At 33.2% G+C, this 12,969-nt stretch overlaps 3 protein-coding genes across 3 annotated transcripts; 2 read left to right on the forward strand and 1 right to left on the reverse strand.

The window, feature by feature from the left end:
• Positions 1–5,971: 5,971 nt before the first annotated feature.
• LOC116338826 (exosome complex component RRP46) lies at positions 5,972–7,001 on the reverse strand. The gene is made up of 3 exons (XM_031764324.1): positions 6,752–7,001; positions 6,457–6,692; positions 5,972–6,383 (listed from the first exon to the last, which is right to left on the reverse strand). Exons 1-3 carry the CDS (start codon positions 6,858–6,860, stop codon positions 6,015–6,017), a joined length of 714 nt encoding a protein of 237 aa, XP_031620184.1. The 5' UTR covers positions 6,861–7,001; the 3' UTR covers positions 5,972–6,014.
• A 187-nt stretch (positions 7,002–7,188) lies between these two features.
• On the forward strand, positions 7,189–9,454 carry LOC116338825 (E3 ubiquitin-protein ligase RNF4-like). The gene is made up of 5 exons (XM_031764323.1): positions 7,189–7,508; positions 7,611–7,736; positions 8,383–8,511; positions 8,583–8,783; positions 8,874–9,454. Exons 1-5 carry the CDS (start codon positions 7,382–7,384, stop codon positions 9,326–9,328), a joined length of 1,038 nt encoding a protein of 345 aa, XP_031620183.1. The 5' UTR covers positions 7,189–7,381; the 3' UTR covers positions 9,329–9,454.
• Positions 9,455–10,167: 713 nt separating this feature from the next.
• LOC116338699 (L-threonine dehydratase catabolic TdcB) lies at positions 10,168–12,953 on the forward strand. Its single transcript, XM_031764115.1, has 16 exons — positions 10,168–10,451; positions 10,530–10,597; positions 10,780–10,993; positions 11,060–11,114; positions 11,183–11,296; positions 11,358–11,425; positions 11,491–11,539; positions 11,607–11,663; positions 11,726–11,836; positions 11,921–11,932; positions 12,035–12,070; positions 12,141–12,168; positions 12,240–12,332; positions 12,401–12,530; positions 12,596–12,730; positions 12,791–12,953. The coding sequence occupies exons 1-15, from the start codon at positions 10,299–10,301 to the stop codon at positions 12,728–12,730; spliced, it is 1,323 nt and encodes a 440-aa protein (XP_031619975.1). The 5' UTR covers positions 10,168–10,298; the 3' UTR covers positions 12,791–12,953.
• The last annotated feature ends 16 nt before the right edge of the window (positions 12,954–12,969 follow it).

Genomic DNA, 12,969 nt, shown 5'->3' on the forward strand with positions numbered 1-12,969 from the left:
CACATCTTTACTCGTTCGATTACTCTCTTTCTCTAACTTTGTCGCAACCAGTCGATTAACAATATTTTAAATCCCATGTATATGGTATGGCGCCAGATTTGTCTGAAGTACTGCATCAATACCTTTTAATTTTTCATGGATGTCTTTTTTATGTTTTCATCAGACAGTGTGTATTTTTTATTCGTTTGTTTCTTCAGCGTGAAAAATAAGTTTTCGATAAAAACTTGGAAATGGGATTTGCTTTGTGAACAGTTGACATTTTTTTTATTGTAATCAATTTATTTATTTTAAATTGATGTTATATATTGCATAGAAGCATAAAATGGTAACAGTTAGGCAATCTTGTCTAAAATATTTCAATAAGAATATTGTTTGTGTTTCTTTTTGTTAAATGTCATTAGAATCAAATCCATAGAATTATGACTGCACGTGAAAATGAATGATATTCATATCGATCAATTGACTTTATTGGCACTAAATATAATATTATGGCCGAATCGAGTATGCATTTTGTTTATTAGACTCCGATAAATGCACTCAAGAGAACACAAAAAATACATTTCCATTTTGACTGATTTTGTATTAATTTTAGCTGTACGTACGTGTGCCGTTTTCTTCTCTCTCCTTTCGCTTTCTCTCGCTCTCTCTCTCTCTATCTTTCTCTTCATCTGTTTCATCGTCCTTTTTGACATCTCGTTCGTTCAAGTGCATTGCTTCCCATGCCAGTCTAAAAAGAGACTTGCATATGTCGTTCTTATGTTGTTGTTTTTTGTGTACGATTGCCAACAAACTGATCCAGCCAATCAAAATATCGACGAAAACAATCAAATTAAATTGTATGTTTTGAAGCGTAAAAGTAAAAAAAAAAATGTATATATAGTTTTCATTTCGCTTATCGTTGTTTTTACGCTGGCCGTTGTTTTGCCTCGCTGTGCGAATCGTTCTCTTCTCGAGTTTGACTGTAATTTCCTTCGGAATTATTTGCTTTGAGCTGTTTGTTACAAGATGAAAGTCCATATGAAATGAAATAATAACACAACAACAACAACAACGAAAAACGCCAGCAACAACAACATCGACCATGCCTTTAAATACCATTTTAAACGATGATCGAGTTGTTGTGTTCTGTTGTGTGTGTAGTTTTTTTTTTATTTCATTTTTTCCATTTCTGTTTTCCTCTTTGGTTCGGTTTTCTGTGGATATTTAATATCCGTTTAAGGTGTGGCCATTTCATTGGATTTAAGCGAGCAAAAAAAAAAAAAACAACTAAAACAGCGAATTATTCATGTTCACTTGCACACACTTATAAGTCTATAGACATATACATAGGATCAAAAATAATAGGAAAATTCAAACGAACAGGAATTGCAGGGAAACAAATATACAATATACAATTTTTTCTCTTTCTGCCAAATAACATATGATTATTATGATGTGGTAGCGTTCGTATGTTCGCGCTAAGTTAGCATAATAAAAACGGTTCGATGTAGAAGTACATTGTATTGAGATTGAAGCTGTTGGTGTTCGGCGATCGTTTGCCGTGCAATGCACCATGATCAGAGCAGCAACAATACTAAGTAAAGACCGATTTGATAAGAACGTGCATCGGAATGCAATCGGTGAATGATATTGCACTGAATCTCTCTCAATTCTCCATCGCTCTATCTATCTCTCGCTCTTTTATTCTTTCTTCCATTTTTCGCTATCGCAACCATACATTCACTATTCATATATCCTATAATTTTGTGTTTAACGTAAATACAGATTCCGCTCACTTAATTACATATTATTTACCACTTGAATTTCTCTTTGTTGTGGTTGCCATTTCAGTGTTTCCCCTTTTTTTTATAACTTAGTTCAATGCTATTATTTTTGTCTGTTTTACTTCGATGCATTCACCAATGCCATAGGCCTTTAGTTTGTACCAATCAGCCGATTGGTTTCATTTACAGTATTCGCGGGCCCACTATTATTGTTATTATCATCACCCGAAATTAGCAATTGCAGGTTACTCAAACGTTTTATAATTTTATGTTTCTTTCATTTTGTAGCTCGTTGTATTTCGTCTTTCTTTCTCTCTCTTCATATTCGTCTTTGTTTTCAGTGTTTTGTTCTAATATCACTGTGAATGTGGACGGGTGATGATGAAAAGTTGTCTTAAATAAAATAAAACAAAAAAATTATCAAAATGTTTCGATATTGCTGCTAATATTGTCTTGCGAAACAAACAACGACAAACAAAAACCGATGAAAAGAGAAACAACAAAGGAGGTGCACAAAATGCACATGGCACCAAGTTCAATGTTCAATGGTTTGCCACATTTCGTATGAAAAAGAAACGAAATTGCGACAATACATATTTTATTGTGATATCAACTGTTAAGAATTATTAAACAGTTTAAACAGTTTCGTTTTGTTTGTGTTCACTCAATGGTTAGTTTGCCATGTGGTTAGTTTCCTTCGCACGAATTTGATGAATGAATGAATTTTCACTGAATGCAATCACCTTCCATGGTTATGTGATATATAATTTGATTTTTTTTTTTTTTGATGGACATGTGTCCATCAAATATGAGCAAATTGTAATTTAAAATCACTTTAACCAATGAAATTAACTTGATTCTTTCAAGCAAAACACAATTATATGCACAGACCATTGCAGGTCTTAAATTGCTGCCATCATTATGGCATCACCACAATTCAAGTGAATCGTACTCATTCATAATTTTTTTGGCTTTTTTTTACAACGCATTGTATTGCAATTTGACAATAAAATTGTTGAATGAATTTAAAATAATAATAAAAATATATAAACATATACATTGTAACAAATTTAAATTACACTATGCAAAATTTACAGTTGATTTTGCTGTTATGCGCACAACTTATTATATATAGATTGAGCGGATTTTTTTTATGACGAACCAAAAAAAGCATCAATGATACAAGCTTGGAATCGATTCATAATAAAACCATTCTTTTCTAACGAAAGCAAAGTAAAAGTAGAACAATTTCCGAACACGAATTGGAAATAAGGCAAATCCATAAAGCTTTATCGAATCACTGACTATATCAATGCATTGTACGATTTTTTTTTCTTAATATTTCCAGTTCAAATAGTAAATTGAGAGATTACCATTCTCTATGATTATTTTATTAATTTTCTTAGCGAATCAAATAGTTACACAACAGTTTATTCCTTTGTTTTTGAAGATGACGAAAAAAGAGGATCATGAACACATTATAGAAGATTTGTCATGAATGAAAAATTGTCCTTTGTTTTTCGTCTTGATAAAGTTACGTAAACTTAACATTCATTTAACATAAGCTCATAAAAAAGAATTGAAAGAAAAAAACAAATGAATAAAAATGAAGTAATATATGCAAGACGGAAATGTTACGTATGAAATTTGAATCTGGCATCGTTTTGGAATCATGATGATTCAAATAAACGAAAATCGCTCGAAGGATGTGACTAGTCTTCATTAAAGCAAATGCACAACCTACACAAAACTCAATCAAAAACTTGAAAAAAAGAGAAAAAAATTGAAAACAAAAAAATTCACAAGAATAAAGACCATAACGAAATTGCACGAAAAGCAGGTAAGAAGCACGAGGAGAAGATAACACAATGCAACGAAATGAGAGAGATAGAGAGAGAAACCACATCGAAAATGAAATCGCCGTGTAATCAAATGAACAGGAATTCGATATGTGAGTGCATTTTGAATACATATTATATTTATTTTTCGCTCATTTTACGGTGGACTAAAATACGAATGCACTATAGAACGTAACAGAATCATAGCGTCGATTTAGCAATATCTGTTATCCTCGAACGATGCACACGAGTTATTTATGAACGCACACCAATGAATTTTCCCAATAGAAACAGATAAACGCGACTACATGCTTAAGTAATATTCACCCGAAAAAATAAGAAATGCAAATTGCAAAATTGGTTTTTCTCTCTTTCTCTGATAGAGGCACTATGCTCGCTTCATTTTGTTGATATTTTGTGCATATTGCTGGTGCCCATATTAGCAGCCGATATCAAGAATTTCACAAATTATACGACACACGATGTCTGCGGGATATCATGAAATAAATGCATCGAAATAAAATTAGTTCCAACGCAATTACTGCATTTCAATAAATTGTTCCGTTGATAATTTATTGATAAATATTCTTGCTGATTGTTATTTTGTTTGCCTCAATTTTATTCTGAATGATTGTTTCTTCGTTGTTGTTGTTTTTTTTTTGTTCCCGTGCCTTTTTTCTCTCTTTCGCTCGGCATTGGCCGTTCAGAATTTGTCGGCTTAAAAGCTATTTTCTGGGCCGTTCTTTGGGCCGCTCATTCTTTCAACAGAGTCAATTATTCTATTGAGACGGAGTCACCTTTTTGAATGCAAAACGTTGAATGTACATTGGCATAATGTAATATCGAACGTCCAAATCACAAATTTGTTTTAGATCTATCGATATAATCGGCAGTTTGTTGTATTGAAAATGTTCTGTTCCGAAATGTGCATGTGGAAATGCGGCGTAGAAAATTCCTTCATTCAATTTGCACACGATTTTAATTCGACATTTACATCATAAGCTCATCAAATGTCGAATCCGATTGTGCAACCAATGAGCGACAAACAGCATAAGAAATGTGTCTATCGTGGCAGGCGTGTCTCTCATTAATATACCATATTATGTTGTCCGTTCACTCTGGCTATTCTCGACTCGTTGAACGGTTTTTTTTTTCTCGTCTTCTTCTATACATTTTTTTCTCCTCTTTTCTGCGTCATGGTAAGATGAATGGTTTAAAAAGGACAAACAACGAATCAAACATGCAAAACAGTGGAAACTTAAATTGTGGAAACCACCGGGCGACATGACAAAATCAGCAACGGCAGCACTGACCAAAATGTAAAGACTGGCAAGTAAACATGCAATTACATTTACACGTTAATACTTGCACATTCGCTGTTCGTCTTTGGTACGCATTCATTTCATTCGTCGCTCAACGTTCAAATGGTTTCTTTTTTATTCTCTATTGTGTTGCACTCTTCATTTTCTATATTTTCTCTCCCTCTCTATCTTCGCCTTCTCTTTTTATTTCTTCTTGTTTGTGTGTTGGCTGCTTGTTTTCTTCCTTTTTTTTTAGATGAGTGTGCGGTGAAACGAAGCAGAACCTATTCGCGTGTTTAGTTGTCGGGTATCAATTTGCACGTAAAACGAATCGCGTAGGTCAGCCTATGTCCATGCATAAATTGGTATTTAGCACAGCGCAATTGCATTTGTTTTTTGTTGTTGTTGTTGTTCGTTTCTATTTTATTTTTACTCGCTTTCTTCACGTTCAAAGAAAATGGTATAGCTAATGATTGGTGCAATACATAATCTGCCATTTCACTATACACCACAGCATTTCATTTGGTGAATATATCCGTTGAATTGGCCCAAGCTGCGCACACAACCATTTTAAAGTCGATGTGTGATGTGTACATGAGTAATTGCGTGCCTATTTGATGATGGCCGCATGACAAATAAAGTATGAAGCCATCGCCGACCGACAACCACGACGACGACGACGGAAGAAACAAATGGAAATAATTTTTTGACGGCCATACATTTCATAAAGAACAAAAACGAACACTTTAGTTGGGGCTTATGCAATTCATTCGCCGGTCGCTCGTTGTATAGCGTGCAATGGATTTATAATTATTACCTCAACACAACAAATTATGCATACCAACCAATTCTTCTGTTGAAAATCTACAAAAAAAAGTGCATGACAATAACCAAACAGAAATGTAACATTTGAATCATATTTCTTGGTGCTTGGCATATTACGCACGTCATAACTACTTAAAGTAATAGTATTGGACTTTCTCTTCCTTTTTCCCGCTTTGTAACACAGTCAGTCCATATGCTCTTGCAAAAGAAAAAATGAAAAAAAGAAAAAAAAAGTTGAACGAAATGGTTTTCCTCCAAAAAGGTCAATTTAAATTATTATTCAACGTTCAGGCTTGACATATAATAGGATTTTCTGAATCGATTTTTGTATTCGTCGCATGAGTTGCAAATTTTTGGATTATTTCTCTGTAAAACTTAAAAATTATATCGCTGGCATGTCGACATTTTATCACTGCATCATTATATTGACCGATTGTAAATCGTCCGGTTGTGTAAACGGCAACGACATTCCGATTTATGCTTTCAAATACAAATGTTAGACTTGCAACAGCATGTTCGCAAACTAATTGATCGGGATCCAATACTAGTTCATTGTCGCTATTAATTGCACAATGTACACCAGCCAAAAGTGATTTCATTGATAATCCACTATTTAAAAGTGCCAAACAGGAAGCATTCACCGCACAGGCAAGCAACTGCAATAAGAAAGTAGCCAAATATAGGTTAGAATATTATTTCTTCAAAATCACTTAATAAAATATCACTTACACCGCCAGCATTTTCCATTTCATGGATTTGCAAAAATATCGATGATCTTGGATAGAGTACAGTGAGGAGCGCCGATTCACAAGTGTCTCGGATGATTTTTTCGCGTAACTTATCGGCAATACTGGGTAGACCGGATTTTGAGCGATAGTACACCTCCACATGAGCCTTGTCAATTTGTAGATTGTGCAATTTCACTTCCATGGGACCGCTTACAGTTACTGTCACCGCCGTATCCCCTAAAATAATTTTGAAATAGCTCATTTCTCCTCGGTATTTTATGATTAAAATAGTTTACCTTGTGTTAGCATTGCTGAACCATCGGATCGTGTATGAGGATTTAATCGGCAATTCATAGGACGTAATAAAACATCACTATATTCGGTTGGGTTCGTATCTATTTCCATAGTCACTTTTATTGTTTGTCTTTTTTGTTTCGAATACCGCCGAATAGAATATTATTGGCAATTTGTTCTTTTCTATACGTTAGCATCAAAAGATACAAGTAAATAAAGCATGTTTATTGAATTGAATTGTCACAATGAAACTTCAGAATTCGAAGCGAATTCATGGCGAATTTACACTACCGCCACAACGTAAAGCTCCGAAAATATATATTGAATGAATTAAACAGTGCCATCTGTTAATCGATAACCATATCTTTATATCGGTTGTTCGGTGAAAACAAAACAAAATACGATGGTGGATTGACAGATTAAAACATGCACTGACATTTCACAACACGACTGTTCAACAACAAAGAGTAAGCAACAACCGAATTCGCAGAAACACCGATACAATTTTCGGTGTGCACAATAAACAATTTCACAAATTTATTAAATATCATCGATTCGTTTTATTGATTTGGTTTCACGTTGAGTTTCGTTTGGTTATTTTTTTTTGCGGGTGCAAAAAAGAAATAGATAATATGAATACACGTAAACGTAATCGGAAAATGAATGTCACAGAAATAGCAAGTACGCAACAAATTGAGTCAAAAATTTGTAGAACCAATGAAACTACACACACAGATGCGTTGGACACAGACAATTCAAGTAAGACGTTTTTTATTTCATTAGCAACTAAACGAATCGGTTGAATGGTTTTCTTAGAATATTCCGTTAAATTTCTTTGTATTTTGATAATTTACTTATTAGATGAAGATAAAATTGACACAAGCGTTGAAATAATGAACGTCGATGAAAATGATTTAGCGACTGGTTCTGCCGAACAAGTGAATGATGATGCTATGGTTAATTCCCCGGAATTAGAACAAAATTCTAGTGAGTATAATGTTTTGACATCAATTATTGATATAGATCATGAGTTTTAAAAATTATTATTGCGTAAATGAAGTTAAAATCTCAGCCATATATTATCTGGACAGAGAATGACTAATCGATTTTACTTGTTTGCATGTTTGTTTTCGAATTATGTACAAAAAATTCAATTGATATGGATTTTTCTGATCGGACGGAAAATGATGAAATATTTACCGTTTGTACGTTAAATAGTTTATTGTTTAAAAAGAATTTGACATACAATGCAAAGCACTGTTTATACATCTCAGTGTATGGTATTGGTTACTTATCCAATCAAAGTAACACTTCAATATTCGGCATCGACTTGCTGCTCTGTGCCACAATAAACCCATTGAAAAAATGTTTGGGAAGAAAATAAAGAAGAGGAATTTTCATCTCAATATTTAATTGAATGCATAGAAATTGTTTGGAAAATCTTTAACAAATATCACATAACCTTAAATATGAATTTCTCATTTGATTTATGTGTTTTTCCTTTTGTTCTTTTCAATAATCAAATTGCTTATAATCATAAAAAAACAACATTGGATTTCAAAATTCACATCGATAAATTAAAAAAAATAAATTTGATTAACATTCTGTGTACTCTATCGTTTTCTATTTATAGACTCGGGCGATCAATTGTGTCAAGAAGAAAATACTAACAGAGACGAAGAAACAGACAGACTGCAACGCGAAGTTGATATTTTGCTTGCGGCAATTTCCGAATCACAACGTCCAAGAAATGCCAATATCCGTAAATATTTAGTTACATAGATCTAAATAATTTCAATGTAACTAATTTATCATTTGCTTTATTGTTTTTAGATGACAGTGTCAGCGAAAATGTTAATGACAGCGATGCCACCATCATTATTGATACAATTGATTTTGAACACCGTTATGCTGCTTCTGCCACTGCCCAGAGAGAAGCCACAGAAGTGGCAAGTAATATTGCACCTACAGCCAGTACATCGGCACAAGCCGCAGCCAATGAGCTGCAAGCTTCAGCCAACAACAATGTCGATGGTAAAAATATTTTTGATAAAAATAAAAATCACAAAATGCTGTTATTGGCCAAATAAAATAAAATTAATCATATTGATGTTGAAATTACAGATAGCGTAGTGCTGATTGATGACACAAGTCCACGTACAGTTCGACCCACTGCAAATGATGACGAAGAAGATGTAATTTTTGTGACCGAGTCACGTGGTTCACAACGATTTCGTACGATTGCAACAATTGATTTGTGCGATACACCAGATACTTCATACACACGCCCACCAGATGCCAATCAATTGAATGAACCCGAAACGTCGTCGTCGTCGTCGTCGAACAATCAATCAAATGCCGTTGCCGCTGTCGCCGATGCTCCAGCAGCACCCAGTCACAAAACAAAGTGCCCAATTTGCTTGGAAACATATGGTTTCGATGAAATTCTCTCTACAATGTGTGGTCACTTGTACTGTGGTCCATGCATTCGAAACGTGATCAAAACGCGCAAGAAATGTCCAATGTGCAATCGAGCGCTGAAACAGAATCAAGTTCATCGACTTTTTTTCGAACCATAAAAATTGAAAACTCTCAAATGTAAATGTTAAGTAATACACTCATCCGAATGAAAGCGAACAAATCTATACAACAGAATCACTTTCTAGTTTCCTTCTGATATCAAAAAAAAAAAAAAACATTGAATAAATATTAAGTTTTGCAAAACCAAATAATGTCAGTATTAAATGATTTAATTGAAAGAAAAAAAAACATTCTGTTTCTTGAGGAGGTTGTGTCTTTATTGGAATCATTAACATTTTGATTTTGTTTCAGAATTCTGAAAAGTATGGCTATTGTATAGTTCAATTTGTTTTATGCACTCTTGTGTCATAATATCAGTGTCAATGGTTGTAATTAATTAAAATGTCAATAATAATAATAAATTCGGTCATAAAATTGGAATTATTTTCAATGTAAAATATTCAGACGCTGGTAATTAGTAAAAATGAACATAAACGTCAAACGTATGCAAAAAAAAACCGTTGAAGATATTTGAAAAATGTGCACGAATCAAAACGTATTTGATGTTTTATGTTTTCTTATAAAATAGTAATGTTCTTCGTGCATTTTTATTTGAATATAATTTCTTGACTATATACAATATTAATATTGAGAACGTCCAAGAACAAACGTAATCAGATTCGTCGTAGATAGCTCAGCTTACTTTAAATTTTTATTTTTGTTAATATACCGATTGAACTGAATATGGTATTGGTAATACATTGTCTGAGTTTTATCAGTAACTGTATGGTCGTCTCAAGCATATATAACTTACTTCGTAATATGGATCGATAACGATTTTGAGATAATTAAAAAAAAATTATCACAAAATTTGCAGCGATTAAAATGAAGAGTGGTCGCCAGACTGACCGACATTCAGTGAATTCCTCTGGCACAAATAATATCGTTTGACAGAAGCTGATCGTGGCATATTTTTTATTTATTTAAATTTATTTTTGGATGAATTAAAAATTTTAAAGAACGAAAAAAATGGCTGATTCTCAGGATACGGTAAAATGTAATGGTGACATTGAAGTTGTTGATCCAAATTGTGTGGCCGAAAAACCAGTGAAAATTACATTTCAAGATATCACATCCGCTTCTTATCTGATTAAATCAGGAATTGAATACACACCATGCACGGTAATAATAGATTTAACACAGTTCCATACATCTATTTAAAGTTCTTCAATTTAAAAAAAAATCGGATTTTTTCTATAGAAATCTAGAGCATCGTACAACAACATGGATTTATATTTGAAAAAAGATCTCCTCCAATTTACTGGAAGGTAAAACGATTATACTTTTATTTGGATTTGATTTTGATTTCTTGAGTCATAATAAACGATGCAACAACATTTTATAGTTTTTTTTAAATCAATATTTCATAAAGTAAAGTTCATTATTTCGAAATATGGCCGATTGGCTACATTCCACTTGATATTATCGATAATTCGAAATTGATTTGTAGTTTCAAAGAGCGCGGTGCACGCTATGCCTTGTTAAAATTGAGTGATGAAGAAAGGAAGAATGGAGTTATATCGGCATCATTGGGTAATCATGCACAAGGTTTGAGTTATCATGCTTATAAATTGGGTATTGCATGCACTGTGGTGATGCCAGTAACAGCGCCCATCATGAAAATTCAAAAATGTCGTAATTTCAAAGCAGAAGTCCTTGTTAATGTATGTATCAAAGACAAACCATTTGGATGATCGATTGCAATTTTATTGTATTGATTTGTATTTAAGGGAGCATCAATGGCAGAGGCAAAACGTTATGCATTATCAATATCAAAAGAGCGTGGTATGATTTATACATCGCATTTTGCTATTTCTGGTACAAATATAAATAGTTTTTCGTAATTTGAATAGGACTCACTTACATAAATGGATATGATCATCCCCACATCATATCCGGTCAAGGTACTATCGGACTGGAGATATGTGAACAAGTTCCGTATCCCGATGCTGTCGTCATTCCTGTTGGTTTGTATAGACAAATTGAACTTCATTGATTCATAATCATTGATCAAAAATCATATAACAGGAGGTGGTGGTTTGATCGCTGGAGTCGCAACTGCAGTCAAATCAATGAGTCCAACAACTAAAATTATTGTAAATATTCATTCTCTTTCAATTGCATGTCTGTTTGAAATTAACTTTGAATATTCATCATTTAGGGCGTTGAATCCGAGAAATGTCCAAGTTTTTCGAAAGCATTGGAGCGCGGTTTGGATAAAAAATAATCTCACTAGCAATTGAATAGCTTCTCGAATTTCACAATTCCTTTTTTTAGGTCAACCAATTGGTGTTAAAATTGAACCAACATTGGCCGATGGATTGGCTGTTCCAAGTAAATTTCATAAATTAATGGACAATGGAGTGAGAAATGTCTAAATATTTATTGAATTTCAGTGGTTGGATTTAACAGTTTCAAAACGGCTCGTTCATTGATAGACAAAATGATTGTTGTGAAAGAAGAGTGGATTGCTTTAGCTATACTTCGTCTTGTGGAGCAAGAAAAAAGTAATTTTATTTTGTCTCAGCATATGTAAAATGTACATTTATGGATATTGATTTATTTTCAAAACAAAAAATCTTTATTTTCAGTGGTCGTGGAAGGTGCAGTACATGAAGTTGAACATTATCACTTCACATATCTACTCTGAGTGTTCACAAATTGTTTTTACTTGAAAAATATTCTGTTGTTTTTTTCTTAAATAGGCGCTGGGGCAGCCGGTTTAGCTGCAATATTGGCAGGTAAAAATATTAGCCATAAATTAAAATATTTCAAATAAAATCGTTATTCTTTTTTTTTTTTACTTTGCAGGCGAGTTGAACGAATTCGAAAATAAAAAGTAATTAAAAATTATTCGAATTCATGGCATTTGATATAATCTTATTGTGCTTTGTTTATTTCATAATTTAGAGTTGTGTTGCTTTTGTGTGGTGGAAATATTGATACCACAACATTTGGGCGATGTCTAGAACGAGGCCTAGCATCTGAAGGTCGTCTTCTGAGGTTTGGCAACTTTCTCCAAACGAAATTCAAATATCAAAATACTCGGTTTTTTTTTAATTGTCCAACAGATTCAACGTTACATTGGATGATTGTCCGGGTGGCATAGCACAATTGTGTAGACTCTTGGCAAATATTGGTGTAACGATTAAAGATATAATGCACGAACGGGCTTGGCTCAAAGATATTTACAGCGTTGAGGTAATAAGTCTTTGCGTTTTTTTTTAAATTAAGAATTGAAGATTTTATTGGGAGGCTATTTGCAGGTTAAAGTAGTATGCGAAACAAGAGATTGGGCACATGCACAAGAACTTCGAAGTGTTTTGCATGAGAATTATCGATTCGTTGTTTTCAATGATACTCCATTGGCTTTATCAAGTGAAACAGCAACACCGCAATAAGTTCACATTGCACCATTTTATATCGAAATTTTTATATATATATTTATATTTTTTTCGTAGAATAAACCTTGATTTCCTCTGGAAAACAGTAAACAAAATCAACCAAATATATATATGATATGTATAACCGTTGTGCAATTTACCTTGAATTAATTAGTTAATAATGCGGATAGATAACAATTCCAAAAGCTGTTACAAAAAATAAACACCTTTTTTCTCCTTTGTCATTTGTTTACAGC

The sequence above is a fragment of the Contarinia nasturtii genome, unplaced genomic scaffold (assembly GCF_009176525.2).
Source record: "Contarinia nasturtii isolate CC-2019 unplaced genomic scaffold, AAFC_CNas_1.1 Cnas_scaffold_414, whole genome shotgun sequence".
Lineage (NCBI taxonomy): Eukaryota > Metazoa > Arthropoda > Insecta > Diptera > Cecidomyiidae > Contarinia > Contarinia nasturtii.